The following is a 26,526-nucleotide window of genomic DNA, read 5'->3' as shown; positions in this document are numbered from 1 at the left end:
GCCTAATGGAGCTTAGCAGGGCCAATCTCTTTTTAAGAAACCCCTAATGCTTGCAAGTAGGGAGTTGTTCCTGGCACGTTTATGGAGAACCACTGAGGGGGAATATGAGAAGCCATTTGGTAATTGAGCACATTAAGTATACCTAGGCAAGTGTAAAGAGACACAGGTTGAGAAACATATTCACCTTGCATGAAGCTGAATGCAGTTGTAAGAACAGTCCCACATGTCTGCATATTCAAAGCTTGTTCCCTTCAAGATCACAGGATCCAAAACAACTCTGCATTGCCATCCTTTTTACTTTGGGCCACTGGCAATGGCAGCAGCATTTTTCTGAAGGCTCATAAGTCTCTCTGAGCTGTAGGTCCCTGATCATTTGAAAGAGGTTGTTGTGAAGATTAAGGACTAAAGTAATAACTCCTAGATTGTAGATTGTTTTGGACCTGTGTTATTCCCCTCAAGTCTTGGGAGTGCCAGCAGAGACTTGCTAACTTTGTTTTTGTTGAGTTTTAAGATGAAAAATAAAAGAATGATGGGGAATGTTATGGTTTGAATACTGAATGCCTCCCCTCCTTGCCCCCAGGCTTTGGTTTTGAACTCTTGATCTCCAGGGCTGGAAGGGCGATTTTGGAAGGATCTAGAAACTTTAAGAGGCAGGATGTAGTTGGATCATAGCAGGACTATCCTTGAAGGTTATCCTGGTCCCCGGCCCTTCCTCCCTCTCTCGGCTTCCTGTCTGCCATGAAGTGAGCAGCCTCCTCCACGCTCACACTGCCATGGTATTCTGCCTCACCATAGGCTCAGAATCAGTGGAGCCAAGGACCATGGACTGAAATCTCTGAAACTACAAGTCAGAACAAACCCTTCCTCCTTTGCATCATTTTTCTCATAGTGACACAAAGTCTAACATAGACCGTATTACGGCAGTATTCATTATGTGCCAGCAACCACTCTAAATGTTTGATGTATATTAATACAAGCTCCTCACAAGCCCTTGGAGAGAGGCATCATTACCCTGTGTCACAGATGAGAAAACTGAGTTACCAAGAACACAGGATACTTGCTCTGAACCAACCGAAATTGATCAGGAACATTTATCGTCATTTCATAGATGAGAGGAATGAGAGACAGAGCTGGAGACACAAGAGACAAAGACAGAGATGGAGACAGAGATGAATCATCTCTAGAAAAATCTCCAAAAGTAAAAAAGAAAGACACAAAAAGAAAAGAACAAGCCCTAACATTGCAAAAAAAAAAGAAAAAAGAAAGGAAGGAAGGAGAAAGAAAGAAAGAAAGAAAGAAAGAAAGAAAGAAAGAAAGAAAGAAAGGAAGGAAGGAAGGAAGGAAGGAAGGAAGGAAGGAAGGAAGGAGAAAGGAACAATGACTTAATGCCACCATCCTTATGCGATTGTTTTGTTATGGACCAATGAGAATTACATTTGGGACTATCTAGTTCCTCCTGGTCCTCAGATCAGCATTGGGGAACCACTGGCCATCAGACATGGAAAGTGCTCTGCAAGAGTGCCTGCCAGAGGTGCTGTAAGACTATGGGCAATACAGAGAGACAAACAGCATGTCTTTTCTCTCATATGTAGAAACTCAATCTAAAATGTAGCTGGACATGATCACCTATGTAAGACCCTAGGCATTCACACACAACAGACTGAAGGAGGATACCCCTAAGACACACAAAGGTACAACTTCTCTGAACACTTAAAATGCCATCTATTGAACCAAAGTCTAGCAAATGGAAACATGGCTTTTGTTGTTGCTGTTGTTGTCATTGTGGGTAGTAGTGTTTATTTGAGGGTTGGTTTTTGTTTCTTCTAGGGGGCAGTCAGAAAGGGAAGGAAAAAAGGTGAACAAATGCAATCATGCCACTGAGTATACATTATGTGGACAATGACCTATGTAACTTGGGGCAGGGATAAGAGGGAGGAGCTGGAGGAAAGTAAATGAAGGGTGACATTGTCAAAAAAGAAAAACGTACTCACTACCTGATTTATGAAATGATAACCTCTCTACAATAATAATAATAATAACAAGGTTTCATTTAAGATTGTGAGCAATAGTTCACCCTGATAGCTTGTCCAATCCCACACTGTCTTGGACAAACCAAGTTCAGGCAGACCTACGGTGCCCTCTAGATAGTCTACATGGCAGAATGTCCCTTAGCTGCTCAGACCTGGCATGAGTATTCATCTCTCTAGTGAGAGAGCATCTTCAACCATTTCATCTTCCCTTCGGGAATGGCCATCGTAGCGTCAGCCACTAACCAACCAAGCAAAAAATGCATTTGGTATAAACTACGTCACCAGCAACGAAGCATGATCGTGGAATCCTGCCTTCTCAACTTAAAGTAGTTGTTCAATCATTGAACAATTACTTTGATGCTATTTTTTTGTTTTGGTTTTGGTATGTGTTGAGGGAAGGGGCCAGTCATGGAGATAAAATGTTTAGTGATTTAAAGGCACTAAAGAATAGCAATTGGGAGTCCTGCTCTAGAATCCAGCAATTCCATTCCACAAAGCTGTGGTGCTACAGGTCAACAAATCTTTGCTGTAAAGAGGCCAGACCACAAGTGTTACATCCAGGCCTTGTGAGCCATGTGGTTTCTGTCCCGGACACTCACCTGTGTTCTGAGAGTGTGAAGATAGCCATGGTCAACATGTGAATGAGTGAATGTGGCCATGCACCAGTAAAACTTGGCAGGGGGGCCCTGAATTTTGAGTTTCTAACATGTGGTGACATATTCTTCTTTTGATTTTCTTTTCTATCCACTTAAGAAGATAAATACCTTTCTTGAGATGGACCAGATGAAAAGAGAGGGCCCAGGTACAGCCCTCTGTCCCCAACAGGGCCATCGTTTTCCAAACCCGTGTTAAATAACCATGTCCCTGGCAATTCTGAGCTATAAACACTGAGGCTTTCCCTCCTCTGGAAGTTCAAGGACAAATTCAGTTTCCTCCTCTGTGGAATGGGAACAAGAGTGGTACCCGCAGTAGGAAAAGACTACTCGACACAGGCATGCAGTAGAGCTGATCTGTACCTGTGGTTTCTTCTACTCTGCAAACTTCTGCCAAATCCATCCAGGCCACCGACAAATAGGATCAAGGATTATCATGGCTCTGTCAGCACAGAAACACTCCAGAGTCCTCACATTCACACCAGTGGGCTTTAAGAGTTTTCCTGGTCCTGAGATGTGCTTCAAGCTCTGGATGCACACAACTGCCACACTCCTCCCAACACTCTCAGTCCCTGGAGCTCAAGAGCAGAGGGCCTGAGCGGGAGGTTATCACCCTCCAAACTGCAAATAATGATATTTTTCAGCACTGGCCAATTCCCAAGCATTCCACTAAGTGCTTTATGTAATTCCTTCCCTTCATTGTCATAGCAACTGAAGAACGCTAATGAGATGAGGAGCTCCAGGCTTCAGAGGAGGAAGGTAAAGCAATGAGAGATGAAGGTGAAGTCAGGAGCGATGGGCTTCCACCCGGCACCTGCCTGCACCTTGACAGCTCTTGACTGCAAGCACCGAAGTTTCCCACAAAGCAAGAGGGGACGTTAGGGAGTCTGCGGTGCTCAGATCGATGGGTATTCTGAATCTCTGAGGACTCTTGCAAAGATGCCCACTTTGATAAAGGAGGCCTGAGGAGATTCTGCTTTTGCTAAATGGTCAGGGATGCTGATGGTGCCGGCTCTCGGTCCTCACCTGGACTCTTGCAAAGATGCCCATTCTGATAAAGGAGGCCTGAGGAGATTCTGCTTTTGCTAAATGGTCAGGGATGCTGATGGTGCCGGCTCTCGGTCCTCACTTGGAGTAGCAAAGGTGATACAGCTTTTCTACATGAAAGGACTAAGGCAGGATGCACACAATGAATTCAGTGTCATGATATACCTCAAGTGTCTGCTCCATAGAGTGCCCAGGGAATAGCCTTGGGAGAAGGTCTTAGCTGTTCCGTGCTGTGTTTCCTCCTCTGTAAGAGATGGCATAGCTCTTCTGGGTGCCCAGGGACAATTAATGAAATAATTCACATAGAGAGCACTTACAGCACTGTAAATGTTTTATGAAGTGTAGGCTGACAAGGAGGGCAAGAAAAAAAGGGGGGCCTTGTTGGAGAAAGATCTAAAAATGGGCAATGTCAGGTTTGTTTCCTGTATAGCTAATAGCTCACACAGATCCATCCCTACCCTTCTATCATTCCAGCCATTTTACAGTTAAGTAAACCAGACTTCCAACCAGTCAGTCATAAAATTAAATTAGAAAGTTCCCCTTGAAAGGGCAAGGACCCAGATGCCAGCAAAGAATCGGTGATTTCCAATTCAGTTCACGACCTACACACCCATGGCCTGTGCCTATTACCTCTCCGTACATATCAAAGAATACACATGATGGTTTCCTGAAGCGACAAGCAACTGAACTTCTCCTGGTTAGTATCTCACCTGGATCATTTCCGGGGAGTCACTGTGCCCTTCTGGTAGAGTATAATTACTTCTACCCTTCAGGAGAGAGGCCTCGGTGTTCACATCTGCATAAGAGGCACTCGGGAATGAGCCCAGTGCTAACATCCCAGACCATATTTGTTTCTCCAAACCCCTGCCACCTCTGCAGGTGAATCACCTGTCATCCGCCCCCACCACCTGGCATACTACCTTAGTTCCTTATGTGTATGTTCAGCCCTGAGGCCTGTGCAGAGAGACCACACAGGGCCAGCCATGCCTTGGGCATTCAGTCAGGGGTGGCTGTGATGAGAACAAAACCGAGATGCCATCTGTCAAATGGACCATTGTGTGATGATGATGCCATCTTGTTACTGGATATTAGCAAGATGGCACACCGTGGTGAGAAAGGGGAAAGACACACAGGGGGGGGGGTGTGTTGGGCACATGGTCATGGCCTTTCCCAAGGTTGGAGGCGAGGTTTATAACTTAAGTGAGCCAGGGAACTGGAGGAAGAGGGCCTTCGGGAGCTTCCAGTAATTCTAATTCCATGGAGCAGAAGCTTTCAGGTCCTCTCAGCATCCCCAGAGTCATAATTTGGGCTGACACGGCTGGCACTCTCCAGGGCCCTCCATTCCCAGAACGCTCTGGCAGCATCTACCTCTGGAGCACGGGGAGTCAACTTGGCCGCCTCAGGCCAGGGCTCCTCTGAAGAGAGGCCAGCGACCAGCAAGCAAAGGCCTCGCTGTCTGCATCTCAACCTCAACCCAGCGCACTTGGACCAGATGTCCCAGCCTCACTTTTGAAGGCCGCAATTCTGCAGTCACTTTTGTGGGGTTCCGGGAAGGAATGCCAGTGGCACCGGGGATCAGCCTGTTCCCTCCCCTCCTCTGGCCTTTCCGATCTCTCTTTCTCGCTTCCCTCAAATTTTTGGGAATCATCTCCTAAAGCACTAGAACCCCAAAGCCCAGCTCGCAGTGTCTGAGGGGAAGGGCAGCTCATACTGAGAGGGAGAGGCCTGCCTACGCCACAGCCATGTCAGGGGTCCCCTGAGGCCCCCCCCCATCCTTACCACCCAGCACTCTGACTACAGAGCTGACAGGTCCTTCAATGCTAGAACCAAGCCTGCCTCATTCACCTGCGATCTGGGGTACCAGGCACACAGGGAGCACTTGGGATAAGAAGATGTCCCTGCACTTGTTTCTGTTTCCGCTAAGTCAGAGCTCAGAAACAACCCTTGGTCTTTCCAACAATTCAGGGAAGTCATTTTATTCTGTTTTTAAAAAAATTTATAAAACAAAATTGAGAGTGCTCAGCAGCAAGGGAAATCGCTCCTCTTCTATGAACCGCCCCCACCCCCCTCCCTCCCCACCCCCCTCCCCACACACACAACCTGCTCCACCTGCTCTGCCTCTTCAGAAAGACCGTGACACACATCTGTCTCTCATTGTCCAGTGGATGCACAGCCTGCTGTCTCCCACCCCATCCCTTCTCTCCTTTTTGGATCCCTGGGCTCTGCACTTGCCCATCAAGGATCCACAATAGAGAACTAGATCAAAGAATTCCAAACAAGTAACACGGCTTATTCCGCTTCTCTTTCTTTACCTCTCCTACCCACACGCCTTGAAGCTAGAGGTTGCAAACCACCTACCTGTGAGCTAAAGGGTAATGATGGCCTTATTCCTGGAAATCTCATTTGGTGTTCTTAAGGTTGCTGCTGTGTTAAGCTCAATATATTGAACAGCAAAATCCATGTTGCCAGCTATTTTTGAAAAAATTAAGGATTTAATGACTCCAACCCACATCGGGCTCGGACGGGGTTAGCAGCCACCTAGGAAAGGGACCCACAGCTCCTGTGCTGACTTCTTACCTTTGCTTCCCACTCTGAGGCCCCCAATGGTGGCCTAGTTTCAGAGGGTGATTTGCAAAGTAGTTCTGCTCTTTGTTTCTTGCCTGGCCCTGTGGGTGAGTGTATTTGCACTGGCTACCGCCATACTTAAGCACTTGGAAAAAACTAAAATAAAACAGGTTCCAAATGCTCTGAGTGTTTGTTATGTTTGTTAGTGCCTCCAGCAAGAATGTAAGCTCCCTATCCTGTTTTTGGCCTTATTAGAGTTGGAACATGGGGCCTGTAGCCTGCTAAGCATTCACTTTACCTGTCTCTTGGCTTGGATTTTTTTTGCACTGGATGTTTTTGGAATAGGTTTTGCTTCCCGCCTAGGTGTGCATTTGGCTTCTCAGCTAAACTGAGACACATACCACTATACCCAGGTGGAGTCTCCTGGACTTTTCTGCCCAGGCTGGCCTCTAACTACAATCCTCTCACTCTCAGTCTCCCAGTTAGTCGGGATTACTGTTGTAAACCCACAGTACCCATCTTCTGCCACCATGCCTGTGTTATGTGGAATGCCATCTTGATGGTGGTGATGATGATGTATTGATGTGTACAGGCACATCAGATGCCTATCCCTCAGATGCCTTCGAAATAATGGAAGCTGAGGATTCAGAGATGAGGAATCAAACAGAGCAGGAGTAAAGGCTCACCTAGGTGTACTTCTATTCCCCTGCCTTCCTAAACAGGGAGACTAGGGTGGTGAGCAACAGACAAGAAATTCTTGCCATCCATGCCTGAGGCTTACATTCCTGGATTCTTTGCATTTGCATTTCTGGCCCTCCCCAAAGCTACAATGTGAGACTCGAGAACCATTCTCAGGCTAACCTGGAATGAGGGGACACATATGACACACATACCTGTGTGACTCAGCCTCCCGTCATGCACAAAGACAACACTAAGAGCTGGCAAAATGTATCAATACATAAATCCATCATGCGTTCCAGACTCCCACAAAGTCAGAATCAACAACAACAATGCAAAGGCAACAGAAGGATCATTCCCTAACCTTCCAACTCAAAGATGGAAATGAAATATCTCTGAAGCCTATCACTTCCTATAAAAACATGCTCTTCTGTCAGGCCCTGGTAGCCATTCAGCCTGGCACCGGGGGCTCACTCCTATCATCCTAGCTACTCAGGAGACTCAGATCTGAGGATTGAGGTTCAAAGCCAGCCCTGAGAAAAAGTGTGAGAAACTTTTACCTCCGTTTAAACACTAAAGAGCCAGGAGTAGAGGTATGACTCAAGTGGTAGAGGGCTAGCCTGGAGTGAAAATGTTAGGGAACAGTGCTCTGGCCATGCATTCAAGCTTTAGTACTAACACGGACACACAATTTAAAAGAAAAAAAAAACAAGAATTAGTTGGGAGGTTCTAGGAACATGATCATCATTAAGACAGACACAGAAACTGCTTTCGTGAAGCTTGATCTTAGCACACAAGCAGCATTCAAGTGGTACAAAGGAGAAGCTGAGGTATGGGAAAGACTCAAAAAGACACTGAACCTAGGGAGAGGAGGTCCCCTGACAAAGAAAACACATAACAATCTCAAGAGTAAAGAACTGCTCAGAACAAGAGCCTATCCTTCTTTCTCTGTGTGTGTGTGTGTGTGTGTGTGTGTGTGTGTGTGCGTGCGTGCGTACGTGTCATACATGGCAGAGCATGAAGTGACCTTCCTTCCTCAAAGAGCTCACATCTAGCATGAAGGAGGGGTGAGCTTCTCTGTAGAGAGAAGCCCCCTCTTCATTGCTATGACAAAGACCAGATAGTCAATGGAAACTCATCCTACTGCTCAAAGGAGTTCAATCAAAAGTCTTCATAATTATAAAATGTTCCAGTGCGAGTGCTGGAAACTAGTCTAACCATTTCATAAAACACATGAAATCCGGGGTGGGTTTAGGCACCCCTGTAATCCCAGCACTCGGGAGGCAGAGATGGGTGGATCTGTGGATCCATGACTTTGACACCAGCCTGAGCTACTTAGTGAAACGTTATCTCAAAATACAGGAACTGGTGGTATAGTTCAGTGGTAGAATGCTTATCTAGCATGTGCCAAGATTTGGGGGTGAACTCTAATAGTGCTTAATTGATTAATCCATGGAGAAAGTGGCTTCTCCAGAGATCAAGGAGTGCAGAAGCTGTGTCAGGGTAGAGAAACTGCTTAGGAGCCTCATGGCAGAGACAGAGCAGCCCAATCACCCACACATAAATAAAGAAGCTAAATGATAAAAATGATCAGAGAAGCCCAAAATGGGATATTTAACTTTGGAGGCCTGGGAAAACTGCTTAGTGACTAACACCATTATATTATAGTGGCTGTAATGTTAACGATAACATTGTTAATGATAAATGAACACTCTTCCAAACATTTATGTGGTAATAAACCTCTAAGCGCATCAACGCACTTAATTCTATGGGTAGGTACAATTCTTGTCCTTATTTTACAGATGAGAAAACCAGGGATTAGAACAAGAGATTTCAGGTGATGGAAATCTGTCAGACTAAAGGGTCAGAACTATAAGGTCTACAAACATTAACCCACTTAACAAACCAACCCATCCTCTTTTACAAGCAGTTTGTAAATAGCTCAATGGTTAGAAACAAAAGGTGACTTAATGTTAAACCCATGAATATCTACGGACGGCAAGTGTCCCCTGAGCTTCCAGGCTATGCAAGAGGGGCCCTGGCTTTAAGTTGCCACAGGAGGACCCAAAGAGATGGATTCTGAGCCTTTGAGAAGTGGACACAACTTTGTCTAAGAACCCTCCACATAAGACCTTCAGGAAAAATACACAATGGACAGAAATTGCCCCTTCTCCCAGGGAAAGGAAGACCAAGAAATCTATCTCTCCTAGGCTCTAGGTTAGGGGGGGAAATGGTTCTTCAGAAACTTGAATTCATAGACTTCATGTCACAAGAGTCTAGGGTTCTCATACATGTTAACTGAATTGTCCAAGATGTCCCAAGGGGAGAATTTCACATAAGTAATTATGCTAAGCAAGTGATATCTCCTAGGGACCCGGCAGAAATAAGGGACACACCCTTAACCTGGATCATTCCTAAATCCCAAATAAAGGCAGTCTTGTAAGGAGGAGGCTACAATGCTTGATAAGAAATGTACTCATTATCTTGCCCATGTAATTGTAACCCCTCTGTACAGTATTTTCACAATAAAAAAAAAGACATTGAACGGAGGATTACAGTCCAGGCCAACCCTGATCAAAAGTTCAAGACTCCATCAAAAAATAAATAAATAAAACAATAAAGGGCTGAGGGCATGATTCAAACAGTAGAATACTGACTTAGCAAATATGAGGTCCTCAATTCAAACCTCAGTACCTACAGACAAGATAGACAGATATCAATAATGTTAGTGGGGGGCAGGGGGAGAAGGAAAATCTAAGACATGTGTACTAAGAGTTTCAGAAGAAATGAAAAAAAGGAATAAAGGAGGAACTATGGAAGGACAAGAGTCATCAGCCTGAGGACATCAAGTGAGCTGTGAGCATAATAAGAAATACTATTTCATAACAAAACATTGTGTGTTAAACTCTAGAATACCAAAGACAAAGAGAAGATCTAGCAACCAAACTAAAAGTGAGCAATAGTGGACTTTGAGCAGACTTCCTGTGATAAAAATGGGCATCGTTGAAAATGATGAGGATGATAGTGAAGGAGGAGGAGGAGCAAAAGAAGGAAGAGGAGGAAGATGGCGACAATGACAATGATGATGACGATGCTGGGTGTGATAGTGGTAATGACAGGGAAAAGCCCTAATTATACCAGAAAAACTGTACGAAGCCTTCAGTGACATCTTTCCTTCTCCTTCCCCTCCCTTTCATCGTAAGTGATTGTCCTCACAGATCGTTTGTGCTACATGTGACAGCTTATTTTCAAAATCAAAATCACAGCATTTCACGTTATCTGAAGGTTACCCAACTGCAGACAGTCTAGTCTTAAACTTCATTTTGGAGAATTCGTTAAGCACCAGGGATGTCAGCAGGCGGTTGGTTTCCCATGTGTGAGTCACTGTTGCCATCTACAGGCAGGTGTGGGACATGCAATGCTGCCAGAGCATTGACTAAACCAGCAAGTCCAGTGCTGAGGAGAAACAATGAAAAAACGCTACCTGGAGAAGCAGCTCTTTCTCCACCACCTCCTCCGTCTTGCTAATGAGGCGCTTCTGCAGGGTGTGAATTTTCTGTATCAGCTCGAAGGTACTGGGGTCACTGGCCTGTTCAAAGGGAACAACAACCAACACAGAGAGCATCAGTTTCCAAGCTCCAAAAGCTGTACATGCAGTATTATTACTAATACCTAATGCAAGACAAGCACTGTGGCTCAGGCCTTGAATCCAAGCTTCTTGGACGGTGAAGATCTGAAGGATTGTGGTTAAAGGTCAGCCCAGACAAAAAGTTAATGAGACCCTTCTCTGAATTAATAAGCCAGGCATAGGCATAGGCACAGACTTCTGTCTGAGGCAAGGCCCCGGTAAAAATTCAAGACCTTATCTGAAAAATAAAGAACCAAAAGCAGAGGTGAGACCAAGCCAGTAGAGCAAGAGTGAGACCCTGAGCTCAAATCTCAGAACTGAAAGGGCCGGGGCGGGGGGGGGGGGTGAGTAACTATCATAAACCTACAGATCTAATGGATATAGAAATAAAATGAAAAAAAAAAAACAGGGATGGTTATAAATACCTGGCCCCTCCCCAAACCAGGAGACTATAGTTTTCCTAATGTCTCATCTATATACCTAGGATATATTTATTCCTCCAAGAGGAGTATTAACAACAATAGCTACTTTGTATGATACCTGCTTTTTGCCACCATCTAGCATCTGACAACCTGAAAGACAACATTCATCTTCTGTTTTTACAAAGAAGACAACTCAGGCTCAGAGAAGTGAAATCATTTGCCCAGGCTGGTAAAGATCAGAACTGGATTTGAGCCTAGCTATGTCCAAGTCCAAAAGCTATGGCTCTTCATTAAGATGCTTTCAGGCTTTCCCTACTACCTCTGGTTTCCATAGGAATGAGACAGGGTTCCTTGATTCACTTAGCCTCAGGATTCCCCTCTGGGCATTGTTAACCAGAAGATGTATTACAGCCCACGGTGGAGAAGGTTTCCTGGATGGGGACTTCTGCTGATAATTGGCAGTAGAACACAGCCATGGCTTTTTGCTCTCAAATGGAGTCATCAACCAATAACACTTTGATGCTCCTTTTGAATCTATCTATGTACAATTCAAACAAGAGCTAAGGATGTAAACTGACCGTGTGTCCTCCTGCTTCACTTTCAACTGCACTGATGTTTCGAATTAATCTGGCAGCTAAATATTTTCAACTCCCAGACTTGTTTTCTAAATTTTTCTAATAGAAATTGACTTGGACTTGGAATCTTTAAAGATGTGTTTGAAAACACTTGGACTAATCTTATGTGATGTTAAAAGGATTTTTAAAAAATCTTTCAGGACCACTTTCCCGGGCAGATCCTGTACTATGATTGGGTTAGCAAACACCACCTTTCTTGGGGCACTTGAAATCAGTGACATAGACTCTGACTCTGCTCAAGAAACATTAAACTGTACCAACGAATGCCCATCTACTGGGGCTAGACTTGGCACTTGTTCAGTTGACAGTTCTGGGTGTTGTAAAAATGCAGGCCTCGTGTTTACATAACAATTTATAATGCATTAGCTTTAATGCTTTCTTCATTCAAATAGGGAAAAAATGAAACAAAAGTCTCCTTGACTGATTTTTCACCTCACACTGAGAGTTCTCACAGCATAGATACAGCTCTCAACACTGCAGTTGTTCATTTGGTGGAAGCCCCTCTTGGTGCCCCCAGTGCTAGATATAACTAAAGGAGAGGGTTGTCTATGACCTGAGTTGGCAGTGTTTGGCTTTCATTGTTCTTTGCAGTGCTAGTGGTAATGCCCATGAAGAAGTCCTAAAATAGAATATGAAATGCATTATCCATCCTCTACCAAGGGGACTTGAGCTATGTCTCTATGTCCTTTCAAAGTAAGGGATTGAGTCACTCAAGCTAGTCCTTCCAGAGCTAATTTTCAGAACCAGATTTCCTGCAAGAGAGAAAAAAAATGTGAAAAACAGCTCAGAGACTGATGGCCAATAAAGCTAAAGACACTTAACAACCCAAGAATAACAGCTACTTGGCAGGGTAACTGGCAAACCAAAAACTGTCTAAACAAGAAAAAAATAAATGTCTATTGGCAAGCTGGTTCGTAGCTTGCACTAGGTCTTTGAGGGACAGAAAAATCTTTATCTAAGGTGTGTGTGTGTGTGTGTGTGTGTGTGTGTGTGTGTGTGTGTGTGTGTATGCTGGTCCTGGAGCTTGAACTCGGGGCCTATATGCTGTCTCTTAGCTTTTTCACTCAAGGCTGGCATTTTACCACTTGAGCTACAGGTCTACTTCCAGCATTTTGCTAGTTAGTTGGGCCTAAGGATCTGCCAGACTTTCCTGCCCGTGCTAGCTTTGAACTATGATCCTCAGATCTCACCCTCCTGAGAGGCTAGGATTTTAGGCTTGAGCCACTGGTGTCAGGCTTTGTCCAAGACTTTTAAATTAAAGAAACATCTGGTTCTGGAACCACCCAAATTCCATTTGATCTAGTCTTGTATTCCAGGTAACTATTTGTACAGCATTAAACTAAAGAGCTTGTCACTGTGCTGGTGGTTAGAAGCCTAGAGCAGGTAGAGATTTGGGGCCGGGAAGGATGCCTGCCGGATGTTACCTCAAGCCTCCTCCATCTGTGCACGTTCATGGGGTTCTCCAGCTCCTCCTCCAGGGCCCGGCACCTGGTCCTCTCCTTCAGGAATTCTCTTTGCACGTGAAAAAGCTCCTGCCTAAAGACAAATGTGAGTTGTTTTGTTTTTTGCAAAGAAATTCTCCCACTTGAATATCATACCTTTAAGAGGGCACACAAGCTGATATAACAAGTTGGAGTTAGAGATGGGGGAGAATGAAGGAAGGAGTGACATGGATCAAGATGCACTCGACTCCCAAACTGACATGTTGACCTGAGACACCCCCACCTTTGAACAACTAGTCTCTTTTTTTTTTTTGTCAGTCATGGGCCTGAACTCTGGGCCTGGGTGCTGTCCCTCAGCTCTTCAGCTCAGGGTTAGTGCTCTACCACTTGAGCCACAGCAGCACTTCTGGCTTTTTCTGCTTATGTGGTGCTGAGGAATCGAACCCAGGGCCTCATGCATGCAAGGCAAGCACTCTACCACTGAGCCACCTTCCCAGCCCCTGTACAACTACTTAAGGATAATAAAAATATTATTTTATAAATTGGAAGGCGGGAGATTGCTGTGAACCCTGAGACCAGCCTCCTAAAATTTGGGCAGAACACAAATGATACCCATTCCAGGAGAGTCTGAGGCTCGCCTTCACTATTACTTTATTTGCATTCTGAAACCAGAACAGTGAAACCTGCTGAAATGAACTTTAAGAAGGGGACAGGGAGATGGGAGGGGAATAGAGGGAATGGGTTGATGGTGTAGATTGTCTGCATGAATGGAAATGTCACATTAAAATCCCATTTGTACAGCTAATGTATACCCATAACAGAATCTTAATTTTAAAAAAGAACTGCTTTCTCTTTAAGAAGAAAATAAAAATCATGCCAACCTTCAGAATCTTGATTCAGAACATTGAAAGAATTTAGAAGTATATGGAAATGTGAGTTATGACCATCTCAGTACACTTGTCAGTGTTTCTAAATGTTTTTACAGTTGCAGTGAGTGAGCAGTCTGCATCCCACACGTGGGGACTGACTGCCAGCTACAGAGGCACACGTGACGATATGGTACCATCAGGGCAGAGCAACCCAACCTCAGCATGCTGCAGTCACACCGGCCTGAATCCAATCCTCAGGGTGGATCTGGTACCTGACTGGGACATCATAGGCCTTCGAGTCCTACTGGGAATTGTAGCATGGGACCAGGACTGAGACACACTGAGCTACAGTTTTTTTTTTTTACCTTAGATCTCACAACTAATGGACACAGATCGCTGAAAAACTCCTAAAGCCCAAGCTCCAGCTCAAACATGCTAAATCTTCAGACAGAAGATTTTGTTGACAGGCCATGTGCCATGGCCATTCTGAGCCCTATCAAGAAGTTGTTTCGAGAGGGACAACGGGCAGGACGGATACTGACTTGAGCAATACATCACTACAAGACCTGGTCTGCTGTGGGTGCACAGGTTACTATCCTAAACTGTCTCTTTCCCTTAATTGCTCATTTAAGCCAATAATACAACTTCCCCTCATTAGCAAGACAAACCATGAGAATTAACTGCAAGGTGTTCCCTCAACAGGGAGCTCAGAACAAGCTGCTTAGAATTAAAAGCACAATTTTAACCCTTTACTTTTCTTGAGTGCCATTGGAATACCTTGGCAAAAATATTAACTGCCTGACAAAATGGCCAGCATTTACATCACTTTTTTAATGGCTTACCATTTTACACTCTGTGATAGGCACATTGCATTTGTGTTTTGTATTTTAAGTATAACAATTCCAAAGCTCAGAGATCTACTTTGCCCAAGGGCACAGTTTGTAGGTAGCAAGGTTAAGACTAGAATTCATGCCCGCTTGTCTCCAAGCTTTATCAGTTTGTCTCCCCATTATCATCCAGACTTCCCTGGCTCACACTTTTACTCCTAGCTACTCAGGAGGCTGAGATCTGAATCTATGAGGATCTATGTTCAAGGCCAACCCCAGATAGGAAAGTCCAAGAGGCTCTTATCTCCAGTTAACTATCCAAAAAGCAAAAAGTAGAGCTATGGTTAAAGGGGTAGAAGATAGCTTTGAGCAAAAAGCACCAATGGTGGTACCCAGGCCCCAAGTTCAGGCTCCAGTACCAACACACACACACACACACACACACACACACACACACACACGCACACACACAAGAAACCATCATTATCAACAAACTAGCAATATTGACTAGGAATGGGCCAAATCTGGTGTTTTATGTATGTCATAAAAATAACTCATGAGCTGACAAGTTTAATGCTAGTCTGGAGATCTTTCAGCAGCTAGTTAGAAGGAACCAATTTGTCTCTAAATTGCCAATGGTAGTATCTCTGGGTAGTAAAGTTATGAGTGATTTTCTGATTCCTTCTTCATGTTTTTTCCCCTGCATTTCTCACATTTTCTACAATGAGTTTATACAACTTTCATCCTCTGAAGTACAAGCCACTAAAATAAAATTTAAAAAAATCAAGTAAGCCAGGCCCAAAGAAACATAGGTCCCATGGTTTCCTTTATTTACAATAACTAGGATAAGTCTAAGACAAGCAGACATGGTCAAAAGCTATGTACATATGACCATATAAGATGATGTTAAATGAAATGAGCCCCAAGACAGGGACACAAGTGTTTTTTTTTCCTTTCTTGCTATTGTTTTTAGCATATTTAAAATGTGCTATGTGATTTTTTTTTGTTTTCTTGTATGTTCTTCCCCCACAGTATAACCCCTGTTTTCACTGTATTTGATGTCAGTGCCCTGCATCTTGTATATACACTTTTCTAATTTGGGGAGGGGAAGGGAAATAACAAAATACTGAAATAAGGATATAGGTTGACCCATTGTAACAATGATGTACAAGACACTATGTTGAAAATTAACTTTGCAACTTGGGTGGGGGAGGAGTTGGGGAGGTGGAGAGGGAAGGGATGGTAGGGGAAAAACAAAGGAGGAGGTAACAATACTCATAGGAAATGTACTCATTACCAACTGCAACCCCTCTGTACAGTATTTTTACAACAAAAAATATATATAAAAAATTAAGCATCAATCCATCCTTAACACGGATAAACTCCTGATTCTTGACCCTCCTGCACTGAAATATTAGAATAATCTTCTAATCCAATTAATTTAAAAAACAGATCAAGACTATGTCCTTCTCCCGACAGTGGTCAAGGGGACTGTTCTTCCACAAGCCCATGGGGAGTGAGGAGAGCTACTGAGAAAATACTGGGCCTCCACAATTGCCTATATAAAACTCCGTGATGTTTTCCCACAGGGAAAGTAGTTCTTGTATAATGTAAGATTTAAAGAAAGAAGAAAGCTGCACTTAAGTGAAAGCTGCAGAAGATAAATCAAGAGTGAGATAGACGATTTGGCTGACTTCTAAGGAAACAGATTTTCAGATAGTGATAGAATTAAATTCTCCACTTCTTTTCGTCCTATATATAATTCCAAGAAGAAGAAAAAAAAAAAAAAGAAGATGGGCAAATGTTACCTGGATAGAATTTAAATGTTGATGGTCCATCTCCCTCACAGGCTGCCTTATTAAAGAAATTCCAAAGAACTCAGTAGTGGGGAGAAGAAAATTTTCTACATTTGTAACTAGCTGTGTTTGTGATCTGACTTGAAATTTTCCTTCAAAGATCCAGAATCATATTTTATTAGTTTTTCCACATTCCCTCACACCCCAACTCAAGGAAACAAATTTGTTATTGTCACACAGTATGGGCACAATATAGCTTGTTTTTTGGTTCTTGTTTTGTTTGGTTTTTTGTTTTTTGACACCCCTAGGACTTGAACTCGGGGCTTGGGTGCTGCCTCTGAGCCTTTGTGTTCAAAGCTAGCTCTCTACTACTTGAGCCACAGCGCCACTTCTGGCTTTTTCTCAGTAGTTTATTGGAGATAAGAGTTTCGCAGATTTTTCTGCTTAGGCTGGCTTCCAACTGTGATCCTCAGATCTCAGCTTCCTGAGTAGCTAGGATTACAGGTATGAGCCACCAGCGCCCAGTACAACAGAGATTTTTATAGAAAAGTGGTTCTCACTATTTGCTGATAATTGTATCATATAAAATTCACTTTTCAGTTTGATAAAGGCCCTCAATGACCCCTCACAAGGTCACATCAGGTAACTGACAACCTCCGGTCCCTTAGCCCTGCGAGCCTCCAGGTTACCTGAGTTCTTCTACATTGGCCACACTCCTGGCCAGAATCCTCTTCTCCCGGCGAAGTTTCTTGATCTCCAGCTTGAGGATCCTCATGTCCTCCACTCTCTGGTTGTACTGGCTCTCGCCTTTATTCAGCACAGACTGCTGGATCTTGATCTTCTCATACAGCAAAGCTAACTCGTCATTGCGCCGTACGAGTTGAGATCCTAGAATGTCTCGTTCACTGACCACCTAGAAAGGTTGGGGAGGGAACATAGACACCAATGGAAAGTCATGTTTTTTTTTTTCATTGTGGCAGTTGCAACATTCAGGCTGTGTGCATCTAATGAATGTGAGCTATGTACTCACTACAAACAGCCTGCTAACACAACCAATGCTGGCCTCCTCCTACTAGAGCTTGCAAGGTGCTTAGAAAAAGAAATCAGTGCACAATGAATGATCCATTCTAATAGTAGTAGTCAAATTATCCAGTAATCTTTGAGCCTTAGGTGTGTCATTTTGCTTCCTGTGTGAATGGGGGAGGGGGAAGAGGGTGTGTTGTGTACCTGTACTGGGGCTTGAACTCAGTGGGTTCTGTCCCTTAGCTTTTTCGCTCAAGACTAGTATTCTAACACTTGAGCCACAAACTCTACTTCTGGCTTTTTTGTGGTTAATTGAAGTTAAGAGTCTCACGGACTTTGCTGCCCAGCCTGGCTTTGTACTGTGATCCTCAGGTCTCAGCCTCCTGAGTAGATAGGATTAAAGGCATGAACCTGTATGCATAACTATTGTATATAAATGTTTAGTGTGCCCAACCAAACTATGTTTTTAATGCTTAAATTTAAACAATCTTCTAGTAGGCCAGGTCTCACCAAGTTCTGGCCAAATTCTCCCAGCCAGATCCCTGAAGGTATTTTATTTTGAATCCTCAAAGTATTCACTTGAGTTTCTGTCTCCCAAACCATGTACGTATGAACTCTAATTATTGCATTAGAACATACGCTCCCTGCGAACAGGGACTTCACTCTTCTTGGCTGAAGTGCCTTCCTGTGGGAAGAGTGGTTGATGCCTGGGAGGTGCTCCTGAATTTGGATGAAATAAATGAGGGTCTTTCATAGTTAATCAACACAAGACAGGCCTCTGCAGCTGATCTCATAGAAGGACTAGGTGGCAGAGCTTAGACAGGACAGAAGATGAATGAAAAGTAGAACGGAGCACTGGCAGCTACTAAGGAGAGAATGGTGGAAAGGTTCTACCTGGTCTAATTCCTTCTTCTGCCTTAGCCTCTCCCCGTCGGCCTCAGCAATGATTCGCAGGAGTTTTCTCTCTTCGGCCTCTTGCTTTTCAATGAAGTGTTTGGTCTCCATGGCTTGTTGTCTCAGCTTCTGCAGCTCAGCCTGGCGAAGAGGGAAAAGATTCACCCACATTTCCTTCTGCAGCAGCACATGGCTGTGCAGTGGTGCCTTGTATGCATTCCCTGGTATTTTAGTTAATATGGTTTGAGCACACTGTACTAATAAACCACATAAGCTTTCAACATACACACACACACACACACACACACACACACACACACACAGAGTGAAGAAACAGCAGTGCTTCTGATGATGATCATGTTTATTCTCTGGACTGTGCCCTGGAGGGATTTCTATCCCCGGTCCATGTGTGCAGTGGGAGTTTCATTGATATTCCTAGATATTCTCTCACTAAGAACGGTGCAGAGGAGAAGTGGAGTGAACAGGAGTCCCTGCCACATCTCCCCTCTCGGGTCCTCACACCACCAGTAGGCTTAATACAAAGGGCAAGTCCATGAAAAGCAAAAAGTAAATTAAAGACAACAATGAAATGTCCATGTTGTATGGAAGGTTGGGACAGAAAGTACATGGACCCTTGTCCTCCAAAACTTCCACTCCAGACAACAGAAAGATATGCTAATGTTATGGAAACAGGAAACAATTTTTCATTCTCTTTTTTTGTCATGCAGAGAATAGCATTACAGGTCAAGGGAAGAGTCATCAGCCCACAGGGACCATCAGATAGGCTTTTTCAGAGAGCTCACACTTGAGTCTGCTCATGAGGTAGGAAGGAAAAAAAAATGTTTCTCATCAAAGCATACATCCATTTCTATTCCATAAATACATGTTTGTGACTTAAAAATCACCCCGGACATAATACTACACATTGAAAACCTCTTATCTCTACTTTATAAATGCAATTACAGAGCCAATTCAAAGCCAAATAACTTGCCCAAGGTTATTAAACTCATAAGGAGCAGAGTTGAGATTCCAATAAGGATCTATGGATGCCTATCCCTCCACGGAATAGTCCCAAACCAAATACAGAAGAGGAGTCCGATGGGGTTCCCCATCTTCTGCAGGTAACAGGAATCACCAACGAGAGGATGAACATCCCATCTACCTGTGTGGAAAAGGACATGAGAGCACACAGGAAAGAGTTCCTATTTTTGCCTGGAGTTGAGAAGAACAAATGGATTCCTTGGCAGATGATGGACATTGCCCAAATGGAGGAGTGTGTGCTGGAGGAGAGCTTTCAACCTCCAGACTCTGTGGGCCCAGGCAGGGAAACCATGAAGCAGCTAGTTTGCCTGCCAGCACAGCGCCCCCCAGGGGTTGGATTTGAGTACTAGGTGGGACAGTGCATAAGGTAAGACTGGCAAACAGCTATGAAGGACTGGGAAGGCCCTTTTGTGCCATGCACTGTAGAGTCTGCACCAGGGAGCCAGTTGCCCACCTTGAAGGCAAGAACACATCTGTGAGAGATTTCATGCCCAGGTGGACAGGGCATGGGAGGAATCAATGACCAGGTCACAAACAAATGAAGAAAAGGAGTTCATTTACCCATGCTGATAATCACAAGGGAGGTGACAGAATGACATTAAGACTTCATTCAATATGTCAGAGCCTTACAGGTCTACAAAGGACAGTAAAAGAAAAAAACATATTTTTTCCTTCAAGTAAATATTAAGACTATCACGACCAGTCACCCAGAAAAGTCACCAACATGAAAAAAAAAATCCACACTTGGAATTAATTGCCTATGAACCAACTCAATTCAGGTCAAAGGTCTTCTCCATTCATAAATTCTGTGCCTCAAACTTCCCAAGACAGTAGGAGATATTGTATACCTTGTAATAGATGTGTGGTATCACAAATTAAATGCAACCAGCTACTATCAAAACAAGGGTTTCGTTTATGACAGTTTGTTCATAAAATATGGTTTAGGGATAAGCAAAAGGAAACATTTGCTGAGAAACGATCTGGTCTAGTATTTACCACTTAGGGGGATTGCTTGTTAGGACAGAGAGTGAAGTACCAGCCTTCCTGTTTCTCCAATCATTTAAGGTGACAGCAAAGACAGCAATAAAATACCTGTTTGCCTGATGTCTCCTTTAATAAAACTTTTATTCTCCTATATCTGCAACACTCACTTTTCTGTTCCTAAGTGCCAAGAGCTGATCAGAATCCATCAGCAGAACAAAACGAAACCCCTGTTATATTAAAATGCAATCAACAGTGTGTAAAAGTATCTGTCTGAAATGCAAAACCATTCGTGCATTTGGCATTGCTGGGTGGATTTTTTTTCATAATATATCAAAATTCTGAGTGGTCTCCTTATGTCATAAATTTATGGGCTGTAAACAAGATGTGGCATTAGACATTGGCAGCAAATGTTAACATCAACAAAATACGTTGGGTCTAATACATTTAGTGGTTATAAATCTGAGCTGTCTTGCCCAGGAAGGATGGCAGCAACTGCTGGGCACCCTAAAGCCCATCAAGCAGTGACTTCAGTGCCATTTGAGATGTTTGCACCTGTTGAAGTGTTTCAGGTGGCCTGCGGTTGTGTGGTAATTGGCATGTCACAGCCTTTAGTCACTGCGGCTTACAATTTTGCAATTGATGCTTATAAACTATAGATCATCAAATTTGTGAATGGGCATCCATTGTATCTCAAGAGCCGAACTTGGACAAGTCTCACAGGTCCATATCTGAGCCCCCATAAGTGTTCGACCATGACAGTAATTAGGATTTTTTTCTCCCTCTGTCATGAGTAGCAGAAACAACTTTGTCATGTGACAGAAGCCAGTCTGTAATATGGTGTTATTTGCTGCTGAATTATGTACTAAGACTCAGCGTGCTGTCAGACGGGTGTGGGATGATTTGAAATGCTGAGACAGACTCTGGGGGCTTGTTAGGTCTGGAAACAAGGTGACTGCCTTCCTTCCTTCCTGATGAAAGGAGACTGAGACAGAATGGGCAGGAGGACACAGATGCAGTCACATCTACCCAGGACTCCTGACATTCTCTCATAGCCATAATGTGCTGGCAATATCTAGGATCCTGAAAAGACAGTAGAGTCTGGTAGTGACTGCAAAAGGAAAAGGATCATAGGACAAAGGTTTTTCGGTTGATGGGGATGAATGTAGATGAGGACAACCTACGCTGACAATTGTATGTCTACAAACTTGGTAAGTAGTAAATTGGACTGTCCTGTCAAAAGGCATCTCACAGTCTGTCAAGCGGGCAAGGGCTTACCCCTGCAGCAGGGATTATGTACCCACTGAGCTTTACAGAATTGTAGGATAAATGTCTTTTGGAGCAATGTGACTAGGAAATCTGCCCTTTCCTCTCAGGGTTTTGGTTTGCAAGCTTTGAATGCATGAAATCCAGAGACCTGTGTAGAATGTGACTCAAATTCTTACCCTAAAAAAAGTCAAGAGGCTGAAGCTCAACATCTGAGCTGTCATATTTTTCTTCCTAAAGAAGTTCAAACAGGCTTAATGATAGGCCACGATTATCCCATCGGAGCACCATTGCAAGTCACCCTTGGATAACCTCAAATAATAGATCAAGCAGGCATCCTCTCTCTGTTCCTCATTCCTGCCCCGTTATGGGAAATGCTGAGGGAAAGAGCACCCTAGCTCCACAGTGAGTCCAAAGCAATCATCTTCCTATACTCGATGGCCCAAAGCCATTCAGACCCAGAATTCCCTATTCAGAGCACGTTGTCCAGAACAGAGCCTTTATAATCACCTTCACGTCAGCCAGTAACCAACTATGCTGACCCACAGCCCATCACAGCCCCCTACAGCCCTTCATCTTATCTTATTATGCTGCTTCTTTGGGGCTGTATGTGTAGATACCCGATGATAAAGGTCATCACTGAAACTAATATTAACTAACATCAAACAGTAAGGAAATAAGGGAATAAGTGTCCTAGGTAGGAAGCTGTTTATTCTAAATCAGGACTGTGCAGAAGGTAATTTGTTCTACCTTGGATTTGGACTTTACTGGAATAAGAGTTGTTTTTATTTTTTTTACTAGAGAATCACTTGGGAAGTAGAGGTGAAAATCATTGTTATCCTCTGGGAGAGAGAGGGGTGGAAGGAGGGAAAGAAAGAGGGAGGGAGAGACAGAGAGAAGGAGGAAGAGACGGAGGGAGGAGGGGAGAGAATGATAACACAAATGGATTATACTGAGGTCTTGCTAACATGGTCCATGAGGCTCCTGGTGGAGCAGTGTAGTAATGAGATTCTTCTGATTCATCCAGCAATAAATAAACCCCATCTTCACTATGGACTGCAGCCAGGGTGAAACAAACTGCTTCCAAAAAACTTTGCTTTTGAACAAAGGAAATAAGGGCAATGACAGAGGAAAATTTCCAATTTCAGAAAACATTATATCTATATATTCTTTTTCTATCACAGGCTGTAGTGATAAGAGAAGTCAGTCACTGGCAAATAAATCAATTACTGTATCTTTTTTTTATCCAGATGTTTTTGTTAGTTTAATCTTTTTCAACTCCTGTGTGCCTTAATTGAATACAGTAGTTCTAATTCCATGAAAACCTATCATTAAATTGCAGATCTCTTATTAAATTGAGAGTTTATATTTCAATCTATTGTAGAATCAGGGAAAAGAAGGCATCAATTCTGTCCAGTGCTAGGTGCACATTTTCAAAACAGGGATCATCTTTGAAAGCCATTAGGTATAGAAAACAATGGCACGCAGTCTCTGGTTTCTTGTAAATAAGTCCTGCAAATGGATCTTAACCACCTACAAATATTGTTTATATACATAAATACGTATGTAGAAGTTCTTTTTTTTCATTTTCTGGCAAATAAAATGCAAGAGAAATCTATTGGATGGATGAGAAAAAGAAACGATGGCCAGATTACTAATACATACAGTAAAATGTATTTGGTAGAGAATTTGAAATGGCAATCATCACTTGCTATGTATTGTTGTTTATAGACACAGAGTGTTCTACACTACTGGGTTTTAAAGGACATGTTGAGCTGGGAGTGGTGGTGTAATCCTACCACTCAGGAAGCAAAGGCAGGAGGATCTTGAATTAGATGCCAGCCTGGACTACATAGTGAGACCCTGTCTCAAAAAGCCAAGACCTAGGGCTGTAGCTCAGTAGACAGACAGACAGACAGACAGATAGACAGACAGACAGACAGACAGACAGACAGACAGACAGACAGACAGACAGACAGACAGACAGACAGACAGATAGATAGATAGATAGATAGATAGATAGATAGATAGATCAATCTTAGTAAGATCTGCAGAGACAGAGCTATTTGGACATGTAGCTGCAAAGGTCTTAGACCCATGGAAGTGAGAAGAGAAGAGTGAAAGGGAAAATAAAACCCTGATTACCCCTGGGTAATGCACACAAAGGAACAATGATGGGTAGCCATGAGACCAAATGTTACCTTACAGTAGGACCAGCAATGGATTTGGCAGGGCTGGCTATGAGCACACTGCAGAACTTGGGTTATCAATGCAAAAGGAGGGTAGCTGGCCTGCAAGCCCAAGGAGCAGTGCTGACCTGCTAGGTCACCAGTGTTGATGCAGCTTCAATGAGCTAGTGTTGTGGGGGCTCACCACTCCCCTCCCCATTCCACCAAGGGAACTATCTGTAAAGAACCAGGCTCGGAAACACCTCTGCCTCTTGATGCCTTGTACGAGTGGATTTGGGAAACTAGCAATGGAAAGCCACCAGCAGCTTCCTCGATCTCACACACACACACACACACACACACACACACACACACACACACATACGCACACACACACAGAGTGTCCTCCCTCTCCACTCTGGTGAGAGTGGACTGCTGGTTGGAGTTTCCAGTGGGAGGGGGGGGGCACGGGGTGAGTACCTTCAGTGTTTCCTTCTCCTTTTCTATCCGCTGCTGTTCCAGATGCAACTTCACAAGTGCGGACTCCTTAGCAGAGATCTCTTCTTTAAGCTGGTCTACCTGATGGGTCATAATCTTTAACTTTCTCTTCATTTCTGTTATTTCATCCTAAAAGGTAAAAAGAGGAAGGTTTAATGGTGAATTAAACAGTCACTATCATCCTATAGAAGATCAGTATATAGTTAGGAACTTTGAAGCGGGGCTCTCTCGGACAATGGCTTCTTGACCAATTGCAGCTATAACTAAGTTATTCTTTTATCTCTGGCATTTATCCATAGAGCAATAACTCAAAATAGTTACATGTACTCAAATGTACTCTCCCTCTCCCCCACCCTCTCTTCTCCCTTATTTTCCTATAGGAACTAGAAACTCAATAAGCACTGTCATTGAAAGCTTCCAAATCGAAAAAGTTCTACAATTGAATAAGAGTATGATACTGTCCTCTAAACCTTGATAGTAGTTTAATACACACACACACACACAGAGAGAGAGAGAGAGAGAGAGAGAGAGAGAGAACGGAAATGCTACACATTAATTAAAAGTAGGACCAGAATCTTCCAAGTCCTATTAAGTTATGCCCTACTTAGTTGTATTATTTCCATTCCAAATAGCCTGATGGTTTCACATAAACTGATCTTTTCCAGGTGAATTCCACAAGATTTCTTTCTTGATTTTAAATCCTGCTATTTGGACAACTGCTTTAAGCACAGAGTGGAGAAGAATCAACATGTAAAGTCATAAAAGACATTCTTTACCTGTGCCTCAACCAAATTTTTGCTGTAGAGATTCCTGTCCGACCTCACGGCTTCGTACAGGTTCTGTTGCTGCTTCAATTTAGTCTCTGATTCAGCTATTCTTTTTCTGAAGTCAAAAATCTGCATTTCACGGACTTTTATGTCTTCCATGCTCATAAGGACCTGGGAGGAGAGAGAAGTGTTTGAATATGGTTTTTAAAGCCCATCTGTGCTTATAGGTTTGGGCAAATAGAATTTTTTATAGGGGTGGCTGGTAGAGGGGTGCCAGCAATCAGCAAATCTGACTATAATCACTGCAGTGCCACACAGAAATTCAACCTAGCTGATTAGGTGAAATACATCTTTTATCTGTGCTGTAGTTCTGCCAATTAGAAAGGCTTCACATGTTATGATTACAAGAAAAGGAAAAAGAAAAGAAAAAGAATAAATACTTTCTGGAAAACTTTCCTGGTCACTCTACCCATAAAGAAAAGAAAGGAAGAGAAAAAAGAAAGCCATGGGCTTAAACAGTTTTTAACACAAAGCACGACAAAAGATAAGAGATAACTTAATTGTTTGGCCACACAGACCTATTTATCAAATTAACTGACCCTTGATGGCAATCATAACTGTCTTGCCAATGTCAAACCCATCCTAATAAGGAAGCTCACACAACTTCAATTAAACACTAATAATAATTTAGCCCTGCGGTGGTTCACACCTGAAGTCCCAGCTACTCAGGAGATGGAGGCTGTATAATCATGAGTTTGAGGTCAACCAGGGCAAAAGAAGTAAAGAGATATGTCTCCAAAACAAAAACAAGAAGGCTGGGACAGGTCACGATTGTTTGAGCCCTTGACCAATATGTGCAAGGATCTGAGTTAAACAATACTGAAGAAAAACAAATTAAGCCATCAATTGAACACACGCACACTTGGAGAAACTATAGGAAGCCAGCGAGCCACCTCCTTTACACAAGGTTGAAAAACCAGGGTGAGAAACTCCAGCATGAACAGATTCCTCTCTATGAGCCATTCATTTATAAAGGAGAGATTATGCTATTATGATTCTCCACTCAATGTCTACAAAAGCTGTTGTTGTAGTTGTTGTTGTTAAGGGAAAATGTCTTTTAAAAATTCCTTAAAAGGGGCTGGGAAGGTGGCTCAGTGGTAGAGCGCTTGTCTTGCATGCATGAGGCCCTGGGTTCGATTCCTCAGCACCACATAAGCAGAAAAAAAAGCCAGAAGTGGCGCTGTGGCTCAAGTGGTAGAGTGCTAGCCTTGAGCTGAGGTGCTGAGGGACAGTGCC

The 26,526-nt window shown here is 43.4% G+C and overlaps 1 protein-coding gene across 1 annotated transcript in view; it reads right to left on the bottom strand.

Moving 5' to 3' along the window:
- Nucleotides 1-26,526, bottom strand: part of Cfap58 (cilia and flagella associated protein 58) — a 98,385-nt gene that overhangs the window by 45,324 nt on the left and 26,535 nt on the right. The window contains exons 10-15 of the mRNA XM_013017658.1: nt 25,240-25,401; nt 24,446-24,592; nt 18,510-18,650; nt 17,282-17,505; nt 13,083-13,194; nt 10,458-10,562 (exon numbers count right to left, since the gene is read on the bottom strand). Coding sequence (XP_012873112.1) covers nt 10,458-10,562; nt 13,083-13,194; nt 17,282-17,505; nt 18,510-18,650; nt 24,446-24,592; nt 25,240-25,401 — 891 coding nt within the window. The remainder of the gene's footprint in view (nt 1-10,457; nt 10,563-13,082; nt 13,195-17,281; nt 17,506-18,509; nt 18,651-24,445; nt 24,593-25,239; nt 25,402-26,526) is intronic.

Source organism: Dipodomys ordii, unplaced genomic scaffold, assembly GCF_000151885.1.
Source record: "Dipodomys ordii isolate 6190 unplaced genomic scaffold, Dord_2.0 Scaffold36, whole genome shotgun sequence".
NCBI classification, from domain to species: Eukaryota; Metazoa; Chordata; class Mammalia; order Rodentia; family Heteromyidae; genus Dipodomys; species Dipodomys ordii.
This window is presented reverse-complemented; position numbering and strand designations above follow the sequence as displayed.